The sequence below is a fragment of the Micromonas pusilla genome, assembly GCF_000151265.4.
Source record: "Micromonas pusilla CCMP1545 genomic scaffold MICPUCscaffold_15, whole genome shotgun sequence".
NCBI lineage: Eukaryota > Viridiplantae > Chlorophyta > Mamiellophyceae > Mamiellales > Mamiellaceae > Micromonas > Micromonas pusilla.
The window spans coordinates 526,117-548,089 of record NW_003315896.1 but is presented as its reverse complement, the minus strand read 5'-3'; the positions used below and the strand labels follow the sequence as shown (position 1 = coordinate 548,089).

The 21,973-nt window shown below is 64.6% G+C and overlaps 4 protein-coding genes across 4 annotated transcripts; 1 reads left to right on the top strand and 3 right to left on the bottom strand.

Annotated features, from left to right (window-relative positions):
* Window positions 1-171: 171 nt before the first annotated feature.
* On the bottom strand, window positions 172-13,643 carry IA1-DHC1B (inner dynein arm heavy chain 1-beta; the record flags this gene model as incomplete). Its single annotated transcript, XM_003063647.1, has 4 exons — window positions 172-6,195; window positions 6,377-12,560; window positions 12,780-13,257; window positions 13,415-13,643. 4 exons carry the CDS (start codon window positions 13,641-13,643, stop codon window positions 172-174), a joined length of 12,915 nt encoding a protein of 4,304 aa, XP_003063693.1.
* An 866-nt stretch (window positions 13,644-14,509) lies between these two features.
* MICPUCDRAFT_48995 (uncharacterized protein) lies at window positions 14,510-15,845 on the top strand. The gene is made up of 2 exons (XM_003063807.1): window positions 14,510-14,855; window positions 15,047-15,845. Exons 1-2 carry the CDS (start codon window positions 14,531-14,533, stop codon window positions 15,769-15,771), a joined length of 1,050 nt encoding a protein of 349 aa, XP_003063853.1. The 5' UTR covers window positions 14,510-14,530; the 3' UTR covers window positions 15,772-15,845.
* An 811-nt stretch (window positions 15,846-16,656) lies between these two features.
* On the bottom strand, window positions 16,657-16,923 carry MICPUCDRAFT_9227 (uncharacterized protein; the record flags this gene model as incomplete). The annotated part of the gene is made up of 1 exon (XM_003063646.1): window positions 16,657-16,923. A coding segment is annotated over one exon (267 nt), but the record flags the coding sequence as incomplete, so codon positions are not given.
* Window positions 16,924-18,487: 1,564 nt separating this feature from the next.
* On the bottom strand, window positions 18,488-21,871 carry MICPUCDRAFT_53589 (uncharacterized protein; the record flags this gene model as incomplete). Its single annotated transcript, XM_003063645.1, has 1 exon — window positions 18,488-21,871. The coding sequence occupies one exon, from the start codon at window positions 21,869-21,871 to the stop codon at window positions 18,488-18,490; it is 3,384 nt and encodes a 1,127-aa protein (XP_003063691.1).
* Between the last annotated feature and the right edge of the window lie 102 nt (window positions 21,872-21,973).

Here is a 21,973-nt window from a genome sequence, read left to right as displayed (position 1 = left end):
CGCAACGCTGTTGTGATGATGAATACCTTACGATAGTACATAAAATCCTATATTCCCTGCTATATCTCTACGGACGCCGCGGCTGGTGTCCACCATCGCCGCGGCCTAATAAGGTTTTTTCCCCTTGGTCCCTCCCAAATTCTTTTTTCGTTTCACTCACGCCAGATCTCATCACGTCGCGAGCGCGAGGAGAAGCGCGGTGCCTCGCTTGATCCAGAAATCCGAATCGCACGCGCCGCCCTTCAGGTCCACGAACGTCATGAACGACGGCCGCTCGCGCGACCCGGTCCTCACCGGGTACATGTACAGCGGACACGAGTAAATCCCCTTGGCGTTTTTCTTCTTGTTATCCGTCGGCTTGAAGTGGACGATGGGCATGTCCACGATGAGCTCCATGGGCGAGGGTTCGCACAAGTTCCCGTTCTCGAAGTCCCACCCCGCGCCTTCGAGGTACATGTCTTTGACGTACACCCCTTCCTTCGGGGGTTGGTGCACCTCTTTCTCCTCCGCGTTCACGATGGAGTACTCGAAGCTCAGCGTGTCGATCGGAATCGCGTTTTTGCGCGCCGTCGTCTGCAACACCGCGGTGAGGAAGCACGACGGGTACGTGAACCCGGCGAGCCAGTACACTTTCGGGTAGCCTTCCTTGATCCATCGCGTGATCTGATCGAGGCGCGCCATCAGGTCGCGCGTCCACGATCCGAGCGGTTTGATCGACGGGTACGCTTTGAGGTAAATCCCGGGGACTTTATTCGCCGCGAGCGCGTCGAAGATTTCATCCAAATCCGCGGACATGACGACCAAACCTTTGATCCCCTTCTTGAGCAAGTGCAACGTCGTGAGCATGTTGTTGATGAGAATGTTATACCGCTCGACCTCCTGGAACAGCGTCACGTGAAGCGGGGATAAGTCGTCCTCTTTATCCTTCATCAGCTTCTCGTGGTTGTACGGCTGCGGCACGTGCGAGAGCATGTCGTCGATGATGTCCAAGACGCGCTCCTCCGCGGTGACGCCGCCGCCGCCGCCGCCGTCCGTCTTCGGCTGAAGACTCAAGCACGACTCGAGCGTGATCGTGGAGTCGGTGATCATGTACGAGATGTCCGCGTTCGGGTGCTGCCCGAACGCCTCCGCGCGGTCGTTCTGCGGCAGCGTCTGAATGTAATCCTTGTACGACTGCAGCGGCCCCTCCGGGGGCACGAAGTACGTGTCCAGAGACGACAGCCTGTAGTTTGGCACCTCGAGCGCGTCCTCGCAAAAGTACTGGTTCAGGTACCCGGAGAGCACGCGCCGATCGATCTCGTCCGTGACGCGGCCGCCGTAGTTGGCCTCGGAGATGAGATACTTCAGCGCGTCCCACGGCGTGTTCTCGTACGCGTCGAGGTACGCCTTCAAGACGTCGTCGGAGACGGAAAAGTCCGTGTCGTTGAAGTCGTACGCGATGTTGATGCCCAGCGTTCGAAACTTTCGTCGCTCGAGCATGACGGCGTGGAAGTACGACAGCGCGAAGAGGAGCTTCGCGTACTTGTGCTTCGTCTTGCACGCGTCGAAGGTCTCCTCCGTGACGCACGTCTGGTACAGACGCGCGAGATTCGCGCGTAAACCCTTCGGCGGCTCCGTCGTCATCTTCAGACCGCGTTGGAGAATCGCGAGCGGGAAGTGCGGCGTCGGGTTGGAAGACAGCCACAGCCGGAAGTTCTCGTGCGGCTGCTTCTCGTCGAACGCCTCGATGATCTTCTGCAAGTCCGGGAGCCACGACAGCATGAGGTGGCAGTTCGCGAGGAACACCCAGTTCCCTTCGATCGTCGCCGTCGAGATGAGCTTCGTCGCCACCGGGGCTTGGCCCTGACCGAGCGCGACGCTGAAAAACTTTTCGCCGAGCCCCTTGGCCTGCGCGAGCTGCTTCAAGTTGGCCGTCGGGTCGACGCCGGGGGATAAGACGAAGATCAGCGGCGCGCTCGGCGTGGAGTCGCCGTAGGTTTCGTTGAGGTCGAGCACCGGCGGCTCGACGTACTTGCGCCCGAGCGAGTTGGCGACGTAGTTTGTCGCCGCCTTTTCGACGCGGTCCATGCGTAGGCAGCGAATGAAAATCATTCGCTGCAGCTCGTTGCACTTTTGCTCCCACTCGCCCGGGAGTTGACTCTTTTGCGGCGACTCCGGCTCCGCGTTTCTGTACCAGTCCTCCCACTCCACGAACTCCTTCTCGAACGACGTGATGATCCCGCGGAAGTGCTCGACGTTATCCAGTTCGACGATGTTATCCCACGCGAGCTCGGAAATCCAATCCGGCGCGGGGTTCGGCGACTGCAACGAGCGATCCAGCACCATCCCGCCCTTGAGGAAAAACTGCCACTCCTCCAGGTTCACCTGATTCGACGACTGCAGTATGCGCACGCACATCTGCAGCGACAACAGCAGCTTGTGCGCCTCGAACAACCCCCTCGAAGTGTACTTGTACACCGCGTACGTGTGGTAGTCGTTCAGGTACTCGATCCTCTTCTCGAGCTCCTGCGACTTGGGCGCCTTGGCGATGGAGAGCAAAAATAAATCCATGTACGCGTCGAGCGAGAACTGGTACATCGGGTCCACGTTGGCGAGGTCGTACAGGACAAAGTACAGGATCGCCGCGCGCACGGAGCACGGGCGGTACAGCGATGACGCCTCCTCGATCTGCACGGACGTCGTCTCCGCGATCTTGAGCGACTCGGTGACTTCGTCCGAGGTTGTCTTCGAGGCGTTTAGGGTGTTGATGAGCTCGATGTTGTCGAGCAGCGACCCCGTCGCGTTCGAGAGCAAGTCGAGTAAGGTGTCCTCGAGCTCGATGATCGTTCGCTTCCCGTTCGCAACCTTGACGACGAGCTCGTTCTTCTGCTTGTCCAGGTCCGGTCGTTCCTTTTGCACGACGACGTTCAGGAGCTGCGCCTCTAAGCCTTGCTCCTTCACCGCGAAGTTCACGATGGTCACCTTCGTGCTCACCTCCGGGGTGTAGTGCGGGTTGAACAGCTTGGACGTGAGGTACAACCGAAAGTCCGGGGAGTAGTCCACCTCCTTATCCCCGAGCTTGATCATGACCTGGTTGCCTTTCTTGATGAACGACTTGGAGAGCACGGGCTCTAAGATCGGGTCGATCTCCTCGCCGACGTCTTGGATCAGCACCGGGTCGCCGAATTGGATCGCGTTCTCCATCTGACGCACCATGTCCGACATGTTCAACGTGATCACCTTCAATCCGTGCGGCTTCTCCATGTTTTTGATCCACTTGTTCCCTTGTCCTTGCGGGTCGATGAGCAGCGGCCATCGCGAGCCTCGCGTCACGACGACGCCGTTCTCCGTGCTGAACGAGTCCGCGGGGAGGCCCTGAATGTTCCAGTCTCGAACGTCGGAGGGGTCCGCTAAAAACAGCGCGAAGTCGAACGCCGCGGAGGACGGAATGCCGAGCTGCTTCACCTGCGGCAGCCACGTCTTCGCGACGAGATCGTCTCGGTACTCGCTCGGGAACGGGCCGGCGTACGACATGAACGCCGCGGCGATGACAACGTCCCCGGGGAGGCACCCGATCTGTTCTTCGTACAGGACGATCGAATTTTCCCACCTGTCTTTTTCTCCGGCGAGTCCGGAGACGAGCTTCTCGGCGCGCTCAAGCTTTTGCTCCAAATCCGCGAGCTCGTCCTCCAGGGCTTGCTTCTTCGCCGTGGACGCCTCGTACGTGTCCTTCAGCGCCTGTACCTTGTCGAGGACTTCTTTGAGCTGCGCTCGCGCTTCGGTCAGCGCGGCCTGCTTCTTCTCGAGCGCCTCTTGCGCCGCCTTCAGCTTGGCGCGCTTCGGCGCAACCTCCTTGGCGACGTTTCCGTAGATGAACATCGCGTGCACCCACTGGCACAAACCCTTCGCGGCGCCGGACACTTTTCCGATGACGTCGGGCTGGTACTCCGGGTCGTTGACGTACTTCTTCATCTTGTTCAGAAGCGAGTCCACGAGGAGCTCCTTGTCGAACTCGACCAGGCGCGTGAGGAACTGCGAGTCCCCGAGCTCTTTCTTCGCGGTGTCCCACGCCGGGGACTTCTTCAACACCGTCATCACGCCCTTGAGGCACAACTCGACGAGCGCCGGCGGTTTCGCGTACGCCTTGAGCTCCGCCATGTCCTTCTTCGTGAGGACGTTCAGCGCCGCCTCGGCGGCCGCGAGCGCGGGCATGGCCTTGTCGAGACCAGCCTGGCACTCCGCGGCGATCGCGTTCGCTTCCTCGGCTTCTTTTTCAATTTTTTGCGCCTCGGCGGTGACGTGCTTCTCTTGCTCGTCCGCGACGCGTTTGTCTTGGACGATGGTCACGAGGAGCTCCTCGCAGTCGATCTTCGCCTTGGCGACGACGACTTGCTTCTCCTCCGCGATTTTGGACATCTCGGTGACTTGCACGCCGGTCTCTTCGAGCTTCTCGAGGCCGCCGCGGAGCTTCGTCGCCTTGCCGCCAATCTTCGACCGCTTCTCGTTCAACAGCTTGCGGTAGCCGTTGACAAACTCGAGGTAATTCGTGGGCGTGACGTAGTTCTTACGCTTCAACTTCTCGAGCATCTCCTTGGACTTCTCCGCGGTCGAGCGGTGACACGTCGCGAACACGGTGCAGAGCGCGTCCTTCACCTCTTCTTCCATCCCTTGCTCCGCGGACATCTGCTTCGACGCCACCTCCTGCAGCGCGTCCGCGGGCCACTCGGTGAACCAATCGATCGTGCAGCAGTTCACGAGCCCGGGGAACATTCTGCACCGCTCGCGGAAGCCCTCGCCGATCGGGGACATGCAGAGGACGATGTGGAGGTTGTTGATCACGCGCGATAAGAAGAAGGCGTAGAGTTCGTCCTGTAAGTCCGCGGGCGCGCCGGCTTTTTTCGCCGCCGGTCGCACTTCTTCGCACAAACCGCCGAGCTCGTCCTTGGTGAAGAGGTTGGGCACCTCCCCGGACGTCAACACGTTGTTGATGTCCTCCAAGAACGTCTCCACGACGATCTGCGTCTCGTCGAATAAGAACACCGTGGGCTTGTCCGCGACGCCAGCCTGACGGAACAGCGTCTTCAGATCCTCGCGGAACTCGACGATGCGATAGCTCTTCGTGATCTCGATCGAGAAGCACTTCAACCCGGCGACGTACGTCGCGAGCCGAGCGAGGGATTTTCTCCCGCTGCCGCCCACGCCGACGAGCAGCGCGTTTCCTCTCGGTTGCATCAGCACCCGGTGCACGCGGCACACGTGCATCAGCGCGTCTTTGAACAGCACCAAGTCCATGGCGCTGTACCCGGGCTCCAGGGCGTAGTCCTCGAGCTTCTCCGTGAGGACGTCTTTGAGTTTTTTCATCTCCGTCACGGCTTCGTACGGCGGTTCGTCCACGTCCATGCGCATGAACGACACGAACGGCGGGCACTCGCCGTAGAAGGGCTCGAACAGGGACTCCCACGAGGAGTTCAGGTTGCCCGAGAGCTTCTGGTCGAGCTGGTTGCGCAACCACGCCTTGTCGTCGTGGTCCCACATGCGATCGCCGAAGATGCGGAAGCACTCGTGGCACCACAGCTGCAGCAGGTTCTCTTTGCTGTCGTAGTACTGCCGCGTCGCTTGCATGACGCCCTGGATCACCTTCGCGAGGTCGCGCGTGTTGAACAAGTAGTGCGACTTCGCGGGCGTGGGCAGCAACTCCTCCGCGATGGACGCGTACAGCTCGATCGTCGCCTTCGTGATGGGATCCCCCAACGGTTTCAGCTGGTCGTCAAACGTGGACAGTTTGTCGTTCAAGAGCGTGGAGTAAATGCGGTGCAGCTGCGCGTCCGAGGGGTTCGTCATGTTGAGCGTCGCAAACACGGACATGATCCGCTGCGAGAAGGCGTTGCGGCCGCCTCCGGGCGGCGCCATCGACGCCATGAGCTGGATGTCCTTGATGTTCTTGACCTCGCACTTCTCGCGGTCGTACCAGAAGCCGTTGTCCGCCCAGAGCTTCAACAGTTCGAGCGGCGGCATGAACCCAAACTGCGACTTTTGCGGCATGTTGAAATCGTCGATGTACACGAGCATCTTCTTCCCGCCCGCGGGCGCGAACACCCCTTTGGAGCGCTTCTCGAGCTTGCCCTCGATCGTGTTCTGCAGCGAGTTGGACGACGTCTGCGCGCTGAAGTTGACCATCATCGACGACTTGCCCTCCGGGAGCGCCTCGAGGCACGACTGCGCCACGGGAGTCGGGGCGGGGTGGAGTTGAAAGGCGTCAGAAGCGGAGTTGAAAGGCGTCGCGGGCGGGGATTGAAAGGAAGGGGTGGGCGGAGAGAAAAGACGGCAAAAGTCCTTAAGGATCGGCGTTCACCACGCGAACGCGGTCGTATGGGGAACAGTGTGACGCGACTCCTACCTGCGCCACCATCGTCTTCCCGACGCCGACGTTGCCGATGATCAACACGTGCCGCTGCACGCCCGCGAGCGCGAGCGCGACCGTCTTCGTGCGAAGCGTGTCGATCGTCGGGACCATGATCTTGAAGAAGGGCATCCCGGGCGGCGGGCGGTACTGCGCGAGTTTGCTCGCGAACGGCGTCCACTCTCGGTTTTTCGGACACACGAAGTATTCGTACACCGTCTCCGGCGGCGGGAACCGCGAGTCGACGTCGCGCAGGAACGAGTCGAAAATCTTCCTAGACTCCCCGTCCACGGACGCGCCGACGGACCATATGAGGCAGTAGAAGAACGTGAGCTCGATCGTGTTGACGTACGACTCGTCGTCCGGGTCGAGGCCGTGCTCGGGGTCGCAGTGCGCGTCGAACAGCGCGGTGAACTGCCGCACCGCCGCCAGCTTGTCCGTCTGCACGAGCTCCCTGAGCTGCAGCCGACGGAGCTCCAGGGCGTCTTCCATGCATCGCTCCATCATGGTCTTGAGCGTGGTGGATAAGACTTCATCTGATTCGTACTTTTTCATCCACGACGTGACGTACGGCCACCACCCGAGGTCCTCGACGTTGAGGTAAATCATCCCCGCGCGCGACACCGTCGCGGGGGACGCTTGGGAGAGATCTTCAACCTCGAACAGAATCGAGACTTGCGGGGACATCATGATGCGCTCGCCGGAGAGCAACGTCAACAGCTTGTTGTCGTCCAGAAGCGTGTTCATGGACTCGATCCACAGCGTGTCCACGGGGCCGTCGAACAGCGTCCACTTTTGCGTCTGCGACTCGTCTTTGCAAATGTTTCGCATCACGCGCGCGAGGATGCCGTCCTGCCACTCGTGCGTCGAGGGGTCGAAGCATCCGTAGATCTCGTCGTTCGACAGCGCGAGCGGGTTGATCGTGTACACCTCGACCTTTTGGAACTCGCCCTCGCCCTTGCCTTCCTTGCACAGCTCGGCCATGGCTTCTTTTAACACCGTCCACGCCGCGGTTTTTCCGGCGCCGGTTTTCCCGACGATCATGTTTCCGTGCCGCGCGACTTTGCAGTCGAAAATCTGAATGATCTTCACGATCCACTCGTCCACGACTTGTAAACCGAGCTCGTCGCATTTTCGCACGAGCATCTTCTTCAGGTCGCTGTCCTCCTCCTGCGGGAGGTCCACGCCCGGGAACAAGTCCCCGAGCAACGCCCTGAACAGCGGGATGTCCAAGTACACGAGCTTGGGCATGATCAGGTCTTGCATCGTGCGGTATAAAATCGCCTCCTCGGAGCCCTCCGGGTCGATGCGCTTGAACGCGCCCGCGGCGCGCGAGATTGGAATCACGAACGAACGGAGCGTGTAATCGTAGTGGTCCTGCTTCGACAGCTGCTGCTGCGACAGCTCCATGATCGCGACCATCTTCTTCGCGAGGACTTTCGCGGAGGAGAAGCCCTCCGCGAACATCATGATCTCCGCGATGAGGTTAAAGTCGGGGACCATCATCGACACCGGTCGGACGATCGCCTTGAGGTTATCCGGCAGCTCCGCGCGACCGGCGTACCCGGGGTTCATCGTCACGAACACGCCGCAGGACGGGATGAGACGGATGTCCTGGCCCTCGAAGAAGAACGTCTTCGCGCGGACTTTCACCGCGGCCATGATGACGGAAATTTGCGTCGCGACGACGGAGAGCACCTCCACGGAGATGCGGTTAAACTCGTCGAGGCACGCCCACGCGCCCGTCTGCGCCAACCCGCTGAACATCTTCGCGGTCATCTTATAATCGACGCCGTCGGAGCAGTTGAAGACGATGACGTACCGCGCGAGCGCTTTGCCGAAATCCTTCACGGTTTCCGTCTTACCCGTGCCCGCGGGTCCGAGCGGATTCCCGCCTCGACGCGTGAACATGGCGGCGCCCAAGGTCATGTAACATCTGTCCGTCAGCGGCGTCACGACGAGACGTCCGTTGTTGCCTTGGTACTCGTACCCGTACGAGAACACGGACAGCACCTGCTTCACGACGCAGTCGTTCGCGGTTTGGTCCCAGTAAAACCGAAGCTGCGAGACCCACTCGAAATCGGTGACCTGCGTGCACCCCGCCTTCCCGAGCTTGTCGATCGAATCTCGCGCGTGCACCTCGATCGTGATCAACGCCACCACCTTCTTGCGGTTCACCTTATCGAGCTTCGACCGCGTCATCGTGACGAGCTTCGAGAGGTACGACACCCACTTCTTCTTCAGCGTTCGAATCGCCTTCTTCGCCGCGTCCGGATCCGACAGCGCCTTTTCGCACTCCGTCGTCCAGACGACGCAGCCGGCGCTGATGATGCACTGCCCGGGGTATTCCTTCACCCACTTTTCTTTCTTCATCCCTTTGCTGTGCTCCAGCGTCGCGTACAGGGACTTTTTCGTCGCCGCGTACATCGCGGTCTCGACCGAGTTGAGCCACTCCTCCGGTCTGCCGTCCGTGGTGACCTCGTCGTTGAACGGAATCGTCTCGCCGTCGGGGGAGTGCATCGCGGTGGCGCCGTACGCGCGTCTGCCGTCCTCCCCGGGCGCGTGCATCTCGAGCTTTTTGATCCCCTCGAACATGCCTTTGAAGTGCGGCTGCACGTTCATCGGGTCTTTCGCTTGACCGAGAATCTCGAGAAGATCGTCCGAAGAGATGAAGTAGAAGCGCGGGAACTGCTGGCGCTTCTTCTCGAGGTAGTCCTCCAGCGACTTTTGAATCTTCTCGAGCTTGGCTTCCATGTCCGTGAACTTGTCCAGCCGCGCGTTCGAGACCGGCGTCCCCGCCTTCGGGTCCGACCCCGTGCACGCCTTGACGACGTTCTCGATCTCTGTCATCTCCGCCATGTTCTTGATGAACGCGACGTTCACGGCGTCGAACATTTTGCTCTCCTGCGGGAGCTGCTTCCGAATGTCCTCCGACCCGACGAAGATGTTCTCGAGGTAGGTCCAGCTCATCTGCACCTTTTGCACGAGATCCATCATCTCGCTCACGAGCGAGAGCTTCTGCTCCCAGCTCGTGATGGTCGCCTCGAACACGAGGAAGAACTTGGACGCTTTCATCGTCGACAGCGTGACGACGTTGTCCTCCAGCGCCGCGAACACGTCGTCCGTGCTGCGAAGCCGGTAAACCACTTTGCCGCCTTTTTGCCCGCCCTCGCGTTTGACCATGTCCATGTTCAGGTCCTGCCACCCCTCCTCGATCGCCGCGAGCGAGTTCTCGATCGCGAGTTCTTTCGTCGCGTTCGTCGAGAGCTCCCCGACGAAGTCCGCGTGCTCGCTGAGCCCGAGGTCGTTGACCTTTCCGAGCGTGAACGCGTCCCCGTGCGGATCGAACCTCTCCCCGCACCGTTCCATGAGCTGCTCCCAGTGCCGCTGCCGAATCGCGGGGTTCCGCAGGTCGATGATCAGCGGCAGCGTGCGCTTGAACGCGTCCACGGTGTCTTTGACGCCCTGCCACGCGCTCCAGTGCTTCACCTCTCTTCCGAGCTTCTGAATCTTCTTCCCGACAATCTGCGACGCGTTTTCTAATTCCTCGACGTCGATGTCCTTAAACTTGCCATCCTTCCAGCCGTCGTACGCGGTGATCCACTCCTCGATGACGTTCCACACCCCCGAGAGCTGCGCCGTCTCCTTCTCGCACTCCACGAGCCCGCTGAGCGGCGGCGCGGGCATCCCGAATATCTCCATACCAGCCTTGAGGTCCTGCTCCGTCTGTCGGAACGCCGCGGCGGCGGCGGCGTTGCTCTCGATAAACGCCTTGGCCCTCGCGAGCGGCGCGCGTCCGACCGCGTCCGCGACGTCGATCGGCGCGTCCGCGGTGAACGCCCTTCGGTGCTCGTCGACGTCGTGCGTGAACGCGTCCACGGTCTTGATGAGCTTCTCCCGGAACGACTCCTTCGCCTCGACGAGCGTCTCGTCCATGCGCTTGAGCGTCGCGACGTGCGCGTCGAAGACTTTTTCCAACCCGTCCAGACGCGCGAGCTCGGCGTCTCGGACGACAACCTCGAAGCGCGCGAGGAGGGCGTACTGCGCGCGCAGCGGCGCGAACCGCGCCGCGGTCTCCTCCTCCTCCGCGACGCACTTCTTGTGAAGGTTCACGAGCTCCGCGAGGTGATCCAAGTCGCGCGCGGGCTGCGACAGGATCTTTTCGTTCCGCGCGCAGTACTCGTATACGGCGTCCAGCTCCGCGATGGCCGTCTCGTTCAGCAGCCGCGTGAAGCCGTCCCTCCACTCCTCGCACCGCTTCAGGAGCGTCTGCTTCAGAGGCCCGACGTCGATCCTCAGGAACGCCATGTTCGTGATCTGGTCCTCGCCCTCGACCTCGACGAACAGCTCCTTGTACTTGGTGATGTCCGCCTCGAACGACGACAACGGCTTCTTCGCCTTGGCGTATCGCTTGACGTGCGCCACCATGTCCTGCTCCCACAGGTGCTTGTACGTCTTCTCGTAGTACGCGATGAAGCTCTGCGTCTTCTCCACGATGAGGTTGATCCCGTTGTCGATGGAGACGATCTGTTTCAGCGTCGCATCCTCGTCGTTGGAGATGACGTCGAAGAAGGAAGGCAGCGGCTCGCCGTCGTCGTCGCTCTCTGGGCCGAGTCGGTCCACCACCTTGACGATCGCGATGAGCTCCCTCGACGCGCCGTGAATGAGCGCGAAGAGGTCGGACACGTTCGGCGTGAGCTCCACCCTGCGGTTGTTCTTGAGCATCGTGATGACGCTGAAGAGAGGGACGACGTCGAGCTTCTTGTCGCCGTTGAGCGCCTTGGAGAGCTCTTGTAACGACCGCTTCACGGAGGTTCGCAACGCGTCTTCGAGTCTTTTGTCGATCTTCCGCCGCAGCTCGGCCCACTCTCGTTGGACGTTCTCGCTGTCGTGCGCGAACGTGCGCTTGAACGTGCGCGACAGCTCCTTGCGCATCTCCTCGTGCGCGGTGGTGAACTTCTTCGTGACCTTCTCCCTGTGCGTCTTTTGCGCCTCCTCGAACTCGCCCTCGGCGTACACCTTCTTTCGAACGACGGAGACGAGAATCGTGGACGCGATCTCCGCGCAATTCGCCGTCACCTTCCCGATCGCCTCTTTGTACTGCACGACGCTCTCGTACGCGTTCTTGCAGTGCTTCCGCGCTTCGCCGATGAAGTACTCCTGAAGCTTCGAGGGCGACGTCCAGTGCACCTTGGACAGCCCGGGGGAGATGTGTTTGTCCAGGTGCGTGATGCGGTCGTAAAACAGTCGCCGCTCTTCGTCGTCCAGCGCCTCGAGAATCTTGTTGTAGTCCCTCACGACGTTCAGAACCTCCTCGCGCAGGAGTCGGTACTTCTCCTTGTGCGAGCAAATCTCCAACGCGCGGTGCGGGATCTGGAAGTGCAGCCGCTCGAAGAACCTGACCTCGGTGAACAAGTGCAGCAGCTCCTTGTCGAAGTTTTGATACAAGAATCCGTCCTCGTCCGACGACAGCAGCCGGTTCTCCAGCCGCTGCTTGATCTGCGCCTCCACCTTGCCCTCGAAGTGCGTCACCCACTCGCCGTGGACGTCCGCCATGTACTTCTGGATCTGCGGCAGCGCGAGCGCGTACGACGCGCGCAGCTGCTCCAGCTCCGGCGTCTGCGGCAGCGTCATCGCCGCCTCTTCGAGCTTTTCGTACGGCCCCTTGAGGCGGTTGTGCTGCACCTTCGCCCACATCGCGGCGCCGCTGTATTTCGGCTGCCCCTCCGCGATCGGCGGCTTCTCGCGGTTCATGTCGAAGTGTTTCTTCACGGTGTTCAACTCTTTCGTGAAGGCTTCGTAGCACTCCACGCACTTGCGCTCGACGCATCGCGTGACGCCGTCGCGTTTCGCCATCGTCTGCAGTGCCCTCAACAACTCCACGAGACCGTTCAAGTCGCTCACGGCGTCGATCGCGGTGACCATGACGTTCTGCGTCATCACCTCGAGATCCTTCACGGACGACTTAAACGCGTTGTAGTCGTCGTGCCATCGCGTCGCTTTCACGTCCAGGATCTTGTAATCCAACGTCCGCAGGCCGTGTACTTTGACCGCGAACGCGTCTTGAATGTCCGCGAAAGATTTCGACACCTCCGGACCCTTCGTGCCGCCAAACACGGGCAGCGCCTTCTTCGGCGCGAACTGCACTTGCGCCTCGCACACCTCGAGCAAGTCCTCGCACCTCCCGACGAACGCGTCCAGGTGCGCGAACAGGGATATCGTGTCGAACGTCCACTGCATCGACGGGTTATCCTCGTGCCGCGCGTTGACCTTCTCCTTTGTGTTTTCAAACGCGCGCTTCCACGCGCCCCCCGCGGCGATGCTGTCCTTCAACGACGCCACCGCGCCGTCGATGTCGTTCCCGTGCAAGATGTCGTCCATCTTTATCTCCGCGATGCACCGGTTGATGATCGCGTTCGTGACTTTGCGCAGTAAACCGACGAGGCGCTCCGGGACGTTGTAGTGCGTCGCGGTGTTCCAAATCAAACGCACGCGGTGGAGTATGCCGGGTAACACCCCCGCGAGCTCGGACGCGGACGCGGACTCGAGCGCCCTGATCGGCCCCTCCAGCGTGCTCAAAAACTTGACGTTGTCCTCCGCGGCGACCGCCTCCGCGTTGATCACGTCCGAGAGGTCTCTGAACGGCGCCAGGTACACGCTCTTCGCGACGGCGAGGATCTCCACAATCTTTTCCACCGCCGGCGCCGCCACCTGCGCGCGAATGCCGCCGAGGTCGATCGACCGCGCGCGCCAGAACTCGATCTCGGACATCGGCCCGGCGTCGCCGCCCGCGCCGCTGAGATCCTCGCGCGTGTGCACCACCTCCTTCACCTGCCGCGTCCAGTGAATGACGACGGACTCCAGCCGCTGAAGCAAATCTTTGGGTCGTTCCGCGCGAAGCGACGTCGGGGTGGAGTCAAAAGGCGTCAGACTTGGGAGTTGAAAGGTATCGTAGGCGGGGATTGAAAGCGAGGGACCCTGGGCGGAGAGAGACGCCGGCAAAAGTCCTCAAGGAACGGCGTTCACCACGCGAACGCGGTCGTATGGGGACCAGTGTGAGATAGAACGCGCCTTTCTCCCTCGCCGCCGCCGCCGGCGACGGGAGCTCCTCCGCGGGGATGTACAGCGTCGTCTTCCCCTTCAGCTCGTGCGCGCGCTCGGTCAAGTTCGCCATGTACTTGTGCATCTGACCGGTGAGGTCCTTTCGAAGCGAGTCCGGCCACGTCTTATTCGACGTCACCGCCGGCGCGTACACCCCGCGCATCACCGCGAGCAACGCGTCGGCGACAGATTCGCCGTTTATGCACGCGAAGTGCACCGCGGTCGAGACGGACGCGGGGGTGACCCACGCGTTCGGATCTCTGACGAACGCGAGCATCTTCTTCCACGACCCCGCGACCGGGACGTCGCGCGTGACGACGAGGTCGTTCGTCTCGACGTCCACGTACGCGAACAGGCGCGACGGCGCGCCGATCCCGCGGAGGAACTCGGCCGCGCACGCGCCGTGGTCCTTGTCGCGCCATCGCGACTCGATCTCCGGGACGCCCAGCGCGGCGAGCTTCGCCTTGCACCAGTCGACGCAGAAGGCGTCGACGGGCGGCGGCGGCGGCGGCGCGCCGGCGAGCGCGGGCGAGCCGCTCAGGCTCGCCATGACGGTCGCGTCCGCTCGTCCGCGCGCGAGCTCGTCTTCTCCTCGCTTCCGCTGACTGCTGCTACAGCGCGTGCGCGACGGCGGGCGACGCGACGACCGATCGCGCGGCGCGCGTCTGCTCGCGGGTTTCCACCACGGAGCTCGCTAGTCGAGCCCAGGTTCTGAAACCGCGCGGCGCGCGCGTGTCGCTCGGGGGACGGCGCGCGGGTGCTCTGCCCTGAACCCGCGTCGCGCGCGCCCTGCTTGTGCGCGCGCGGGCGACGGATGGCCTCGATTTAGGTGCGCGCCGAGAGGGGCCGACGAACGGTCTCCCTCGCCGATCAACTTCACCGGGACACGTCGGTGAATGTTCCTCGATGAAAAGCCTCGATCCATCGGTCGCGTTGATCGGTCGGCACGGGAAAGAGTTACGGGAAAGAGTTACGGGAAAGTCGGATATTTCACTTTTACAACTCGTCGCACATCACGGCGATCAATAACTAACACCCGCTCCGCTCATCATGCCCGCGTCTTCCCTCGCCGCTCGCGTCTCCCTCCCCTTCGCGCTCTCCAAGCGCGCGAAGGCGCCCGTCTCCCGCCGAAGCGCGTCCGTCCGTGCGAGCGCGGCTCTGAACCACAAGGGTCGGACGGCGCTGACGGGGATTCTACGCGTCCCGCAAGAAAAAGAATCCGAGGTAGACGCGATGTGGCGTTCGCACGAGGTCATGATGCAGAAGACGCACAAGGTGTACGACGGCGAGCTCGAGGACGACTTCACCGACGGGCCGCGCCTTCTCGAGTTTTACGTCAGCAAGGCTGTCGAGAAGACGAACCCGCTCGACCCCGGTGCGTCGATCCGACGCGGAACGAATACCCAAAAAAATATCTTCCGTCTCGTCTGCACCTGCTCGCGAAAAAGGCCGCATTCGCATTCGCATTCGCATTCGCTCGTCCCGATGACCCCGACCTCGCGCCCTCTGACCGACGCCCTCTCTCCCCCCATCCCCGTCACATCCCCATCCCGACCACCACCGCAGCGTCGCCCGACAGCGGCCACATCCTGTACTGCGTCAACGAGAAGTACGTCGCCCCCGAGGGCCTCGCCGAGCACATGCGCGTCGGCGCCGAGCAGTGGGACCAGTTCCCGAAGCTGATGGAATTCATCCGCGATTACTCCCCGTTCATGACGACGAACGGCGAGATCTTCACCAACTACGTCGACCGCGCGCCCGCGTGCACCGCGCGCAAGGGCGACACGACGATCAACCTGGGGTTCGTCGTCCCGCAGAGCATGGAGAGGACGGTGGACGCGCTGTGGAAGTCGCACGAGGAGTTCATGCGCGAGACGCACGACTTCGGAGAGGGACCGACGAACGACCCGACGCGCCCCAGGCTGACGCAGTTCACGATCACGAAAGCGCGCGAGCTCGTGAACCCGATGGACCCGACCGAGGGGTTCACCGGGAACCTGCAGTACTCGATGCAAGAGACGTACGCGTCCAAGGACGGCATCGCGAAGCACATGGCCTTCAACGACCCCAAGTCCGGGTACGCCGCGCTCTTCGAGGCGCTGATGCCGCTGCTTGAGGAGCCGTACGTTCGGTACGCGGACGTCGGACAGGGCGTCGTGATCACGTCCATGCAGAAGGGCGGGTTCAACTCGAACATCGTCGGCGGGTTTAAGGAGCTGCTCGACAAGGTGTTGCCGCGCCGGGCGCCGCACGAGGAGTACTGCGAGGAGTACTGCCCGGAGACGTGGTGAAGAGGCGTCGAGTGTGAAAGCGCGCGCGTACGAAGAGTAAAACAAGTATAATAAGATAAAGACCATGTGTTACAGCAGTACTGTATCTGTGTGTATATCTGTCATCACTAATAAGTGCCATAACGACAGCGCGCGCGCGATGCCTAAAGTAACTTTTTTATACGCGTTGGAGCGTCACAAGAACGTCCGCCCGCCGCCTCCCGCGCCCCCTCCGAATCGTCCTTTGAGATCGCCCCCCGCCTTCTTCAACATCTCCTCCGGCTTCAAAGCGGCGCTCTGCCTCCCCGCTTCCAAGTCGACGTCCCTGTTCCACGGCTTGTACTCCCACCCGGTCCCGTCGCCGTCGTCCTTCCCCGCGCCGCCGCCGCCGCCGCCGCCGCCCTCCGCCTTGCGCTTCTTCGCCGCCTTACGCTCCGCCTTCGCCTTCGCTCTCCCCGCCGCGCTCGCCGCCTCCTGCTTCTCCTGATGCCGCTCCAACAGCGTCTTCGGCCGCCGCTTCTCGTTGAACGCGTCCACGAGCGCCTCGTGCTCTCTCGCCTTGGCGCTCTCCGCCGCCGCTTTCGCCGCGGGCGCCGCGTACTTCTCCTCCTGCGCGGCGAGAAACAACCGCGTCTCTCGCGTCGCCGCGTCTTTCGGCGCGTCCGTCCAGTCCGCGATCGTCCGCGCGTCCCTCTCCACGAACGTCTTCGCGTTGAACGCGGTGACGTTCTTCCCGGCGACGCCGCCGGGGACGGGGCGTCGCTGCTCCGGCAGCGACGTCATCCACTCTTCTCTGCCGCCGTCGTCCGCTTCGATCTTCGGTCCGTTCAGGAGGTCGTCGTCTCCGGGCTCCGGGACGCCTTGTATCTTCCGCCACTCCGCGCGCTTCCGCTCCTCCGCGAGCCACTCTTGAAACCCCTCGCGCGCGGAGCGTTCCTCGCGCTTGCCGTCGATGATCGACCGCTCGGAAGGGTCGGACAGCGACGTGTGCGCTTTCTTGACGACGTCGAACGCCTCCGCCGCGCGCGCGTGCTCGCACTTATCCGGGTGCACCATGAGCGAGAGCTTCCAAAACGCCCTCTTGACGACCGCGCTCGAGTCCGACGGCGACACGTTCAGGACGTCGTACGCGTCGCCGTCGTTCGCGACCGTCTTGAGCACGCGCGTCGCGGCGGCGTCCCTCGCGGCGGCGCCGACGAGCTCCACCTCCTCCACGACCTCAGGCGGCGCCGGTCCGACGGCGTCCTCCGCCATCTCCCGCGCCGCCGCGTCGAGCAGCGCGCGAGGGGGGACCATGGGGCCGAGCGTGCGCTTCGCGCGCCCGTCCGGGTCCGTCGGCGCGTCCCACGGGTTCGGGCGCGCCGCGGGGCCGATGGGCTCCGCCGCCGGGGCGGCGGCGTCGTCATCGTCGGCGGCGGCGGTGGCGCTCGCGTCCGGACGCTTCGCCGGCGCGGCGTCCTTGAACACCGCCGCCGCGGATCGCGTCGGGTCCGGCCCTCGCGCGAGCTCGCCCTTCCTCCTCGTCCCGCCGCCGCCGCCGGCCGCCGCGCCCTTCTCGTCGTCGGAGTCGTCCTCCTCCTCCGAGCCCAACAGCGCGTCCGCTTCCTCGCCCGTCATGACCTTCCCTTCGAGAATCGTCGTCCCTCCGGGGTCGTCCGCGGCGACCGCGTCCGCTGCCTTCGCGTCGGCGTCCACCTTCTCTGGCTCTGGCTCTGGCTCGCGCCACGGCGACCGCGCGCGCGCGTGCGGCTCGAGCTGCTCCGACGTCATGTCGAATATCGGCGCCATGCTCGTCGTCGTCTTCGCGCCGCCCTTCGGCAGGACGTACGCGCCCGTCTTGGCGATCCGTCTCAGCCGGAGGTTCTGAAAGAGATGCGACAGCAGGCCGCGCATGCGTTCGTCCGGGACGCCGTCGATCGCGACCGCCTCCCCGGCGTCGACGGTCCGCAGTAACGCGCGAAGGTCCGCGCGCGCGTCCGGGAACTTCGCGAGGAGCTGCCGGCACGACTCGGCGGCGGCGCGGCCCATCGCGAGGATCTCCCGCTGCGTCGGCGGCGGCTCGTCGTCGTCGTCGTCGCCGCCGTCGGTGTCGGTGTCGGTGTCCGAGTCGTCGCCGCTCGACGACGACGACGACGACGACGCCTTTTCCTTCTCTCTCTTCTTCTCCTTCTTGGACGCCTTCTTGCTCGCTTTCTTCCGGTCCTTCTTGTCCTTCTTGTCCTTCTTGTCCTTCTTGTCCTTCTTCGACTTGGACTTGGACTTTTTCTTTCGCTCCCTCGCGCCGCGATCGTCCTTCGACGCTCGCCTCGCGTCGCCCGCGGCCTCCCTCAGCGACTCTCTCTGGTGCTCGAGGTACACCTTGTTCAGCTCCGCGATGTTCGCGAGCGCGGTCCCGAGCTGCGGGTGGTTCGCCGCCATCGCGTCGGACGACGACGACGACGCCGAGATCCGCCGCTGGGATCAACTACAGTAATTAATCTCTGGGGTGCCCGCTGCGAGATCTCTCCTCCCTCCCGCGCCGCCGGCGTAGCGTCGCCGCGGACGCGGACGCGCGGCGGACGGACGGACGGACGCGGCGCGCGCGTCCCGCGCGCCTTCGCGGCTCCTCGCGTCGCCGCGTCGCGCGCGGGAGGTTATGAGGTAGATCGCGTTTCGTTCGAACGTCGTCGGTGTCGTTTTACAAAAAAACACACTGAAAACACAGTCGCTCTTCTCGCGTCGAAACACACTGTTCGACTCAAAACCCGGTCAACCGCCGACGCGCGTTCGCCTCCCGGAACGCCTCCTTCCTCTGCGCCAACGACCCCGCCCCCCTCGTCGCCTTCGTCGTCTTCGCCCCCGCGCTCTCCCCCGGGGATATCGACATCGAGCTCGACCGCGCGTGCGCCAGCCGGCCTCTCCCGAGCTCCGTCGGCGACGACGCGTCCGGAGACGTCGGCCGCCAGTCTCTCCCCGCGGCGCCCTCGTACGACGTCCACGCGCGCTGTAACGGCGACCACGAAGCCGTTTTTTCTTTAGACCCAGACCCGGACCCACCGCCCGACCCCCGCCGCGACGCGGACGCGTACGCGGCGTGTAGCCGCCGCTTCGCCGCCGCGCGGCTCTCCGCGGCTTCTCGCGCGTCGACGTCGAACCGCGACAGCTCCACGACCGCGCCGCGCGTCTCGTCCTCGTCCTCGTCCTCGCCGCCGCCGCCGCCGCCGCCGCCGCCGCCGCCGCGCTTGGAGAGTAACAACTTGCGCATCGCGCGCAGGCTCTCGAGGTCGGTCGCGCCCGCGGACACGAGCCCTCTGGCTCGCACGACCGCCGCGGGCGACGGCGACGGCGACGAGTCGCCGAGATCGCGCGTCGCCCTCGCGGCGAAGTAACTCGGCGTGATCGCCGCCGGTCGCCCCCGCGCGTCCAATCGTTCGCGGTCCCGCTCGCCCGAGCCCGATCCCGAGCCCGGGCGCGGCGGCGACTGCGTCGGCGTCGCGTACCGCGACGAGTCCCGCGATCGCTGCCGCTGCCGTTGGTGTTGTTTTTGACGCTCGCGCGCGGCGGCGGCGGCTCGGCGCGCTTGGGCGAGCGCCGTCACCGCCGGCGACGGCGCGCGCTCCGGCGCCGGACGAATCGTCCGCTGCTTCGTCATCGAGGCGGCGACGTCCTCGACGGGCGAGCGAGGCGCGGCGTGCGCGGGGATCGCCGCCTCCGCGACCTGGTCGTCGTCGTCGTCGTCGTCGTCGGATCCGTCGAGCAACCGCGCAAGCGCGATGTCTTGCGCCAAGTCCACGCGCGCGTCGCCGCCGCCACCGCCGGCGCCGCCGCCGTCCGATTCGGACTCAGACGACGACGACGACGGGGGGTCGTCGATATCCCGGAACCCGCGGCCGCGCAGACGCGCGGCGACGGACGGCGGCAGCGACGACATCTTGACCGCGTTCCTGCTCGCCCTCAGCGGCTGGAACCCTTCCGACGCGTCCGACTCGAACAACGCCTCGCCGACCGGCGCGGGGGGGAGCTCGGCCGCCGCCGACCGCGCGGGAGACGACGGCGGCTTCGCGTCGACGACGTCCGCGCGCTGCGGCTGCTGCTGCTGCTGCTGCTGCTGCCGCGTAGGCGACGGCGGCGGCGACGGCGTCTTCGCCCTTGACGTGTCGTTCGACTCGCGCGTCGCCGCGATCGCCGCCGCCGCCGCCGGCTTCGTCGTCTCCGTCGCGCGCCTCGCCGCCACCGCCTCGACCCCCCCGCCGCCGCCGCCGCCCGCCGCCTCCGCGCCGGTCCGCCGCTGCAACCTCCCGAACGCGACCGCCGCGGGCTCGAGATCCTCGAGCCTCTCGATGACGCGCGCCATGCCCTCGCCGATGACGATCGTTGCGTCGTGCCGCGCGCGCATCGACGCGATGAGATCGATCATCGCGCGCTTAAACCTCGCGCGCGGCTTGGACGTCGCCTGGACGACGGCGTCGAAGTCGTCGCCTCTCGCGTCGCGCGGCTGGAGCCCGTTCAGCGGAAGCCCCGACGCTCGAGCGCCGCCGATTTGCCACAGCTCGCGCGACGACGTCCGCCGCGGACGCGCGCCCGAGCCCGAGCCCTCAGCAGCCTTGGACGGCGACGCAGCGTTCGAGGTCGACGTCCCCGTCCCCGTCCCCGGCGGCGCGACCGCGCCGTGCGATCGCTCGGAGTCCCTGACCGCGCCGCTGATGTCCCCGGCGAGGATGCGCATCGCGAGCGGGCCGCGTAACATCGCGTCCGGGTCGGAGGGGTCCGCCGCCGCCGCCGCCGCCGCCGCCGCCGCCGCGTCCTCGCCCGCCTTCCTCTCCTTCTTCGACGAGAACAGGGACTTCTTGACCGCGGACTTCTGCCCGCCGCTTCCGCCCGGGGTGTTACCCTCGAACGAGAACGACAGCTCGCGCGCCATCGCCTCTCTCTCCGCCTTCGCCGCGGCTTTCTCCTCCTTCTTCGCCGCCTTCTTCGCCGTGGACATCGCCCTCTTCTCCTCCTTCTCCTCCCTCTTCAGCGCCTTCTTCTCCGCGGTCGCCACCCTCTTCGCCTCCTTCTCGCGCTGCTTCTCGAGCTTCTTTCGCTCCTTCTCTCGCTTCTCCGCCTCGATCTGCTCCGGGGTCTTGGGCTTCGTCTTGATCGCCTTGAGGAGCGACATAAACTTCGACGCGCCTTGCTTCTTCTCCGTCGGCGGCGGCGGCACCGGCGCGCCGCCCGCCGCCGCCGCGGCCGCCCATCGATTCCTGACCGCGGCCGCGTCGCTCGTCGGCGCGGCGGAGGTTTTCGCGGGCGAAGGCGCCGCCGGCGGCGGAGGCGGCGGCGGCGGCGGCGCCAGCGCCGCCGCCGCCGCCCTCGCCGTCGAGGACGCCGCCGACCGCCGCACTTCCGCCGTCGTCGGCGCCGCCGCCGACCACGACGCCGCCGACCGCCGCACTTCCGCGTCCGTCGCCGCGTCTCCTCCTCCTCCTGATCCTACTCTCGACGCGGCGACGTACGCGCCGCCGTCGCCGATCGGCGGCCCGGGCTTCTCCTCCGTCTCCGCGTACTTCCGATGGTCGCTCCCGACTTGACCGAGCGCGGCGGTGTAATTCCTCGTCGCCGCCTGCCATCGGTTCGCCGGCGGCGGCGGCGGCGCCTCCTCCTTCGGCTTCTTGCTCTTGCCGAACTTCAGAGACTTCACCAGAGACGCGAACGCGCCGCGCTTCTTGACGGGGGGCGCGTCCGCGGGCGCCGCCGCGGTCGTCGTCGCCGCGGACGCGGAAGACGCGGAGGACGCGACGTTCGAGTTCGATCGCGCGTCCGCCGGCCGCTTCGGCGCGGCGGACGAGGGCGCCCTCGGCGCGGCCGCGGACGCCGTCGCGGAGGCCCTCTCGCGCGGGAACCCCGGGTTCTTCCGCGCGGACGGCGCGGCGGCCGCGCCGCCCGCGACGCTCGCGCCGGACGCGCGATCGGGCGCCGAGGCCGAGGCCGAGGCGGACGAGGTGGTGATGGCCGGATCGCCGTTCGCGGCCGCGGCCGCCGCGGCCTTGTCCTTCTTGCTCTTGATCCCCACCGCGCGCTTCGTCGCCTTCGAGAGGCGCTTCAGCGGCGACCTCTTCTTCGCCGGCGGAGGCTCCGCGACGGCGTCCGCGGAGGTCATCGCGTCCTCGCGCGCGTGCCGAAGAGGCGACCCGCGCGACCAATTAATGCCAGAATTGACGCTTCGCGGTTCGCAGCTCGCGCCCCGCGCGTCGTCCGAAAT

Coding starts and splice junctions, on each gene's coding strand:
- MICPUCDRAFT_48995 (XM_003063807.1), top strand. CDS start 14,531: ATGCCCGCGTCTTCCCTCGCCGCTCGCGTCTCCCTCCCCTTCGCGCTC. Junction 14,856..15,046: donor GACGAACCCGCTCGACCCCG/GTGCGTCGATCC, acceptor CCACCACCGCAG/CGTCGCCCGACAGCGGCCAC.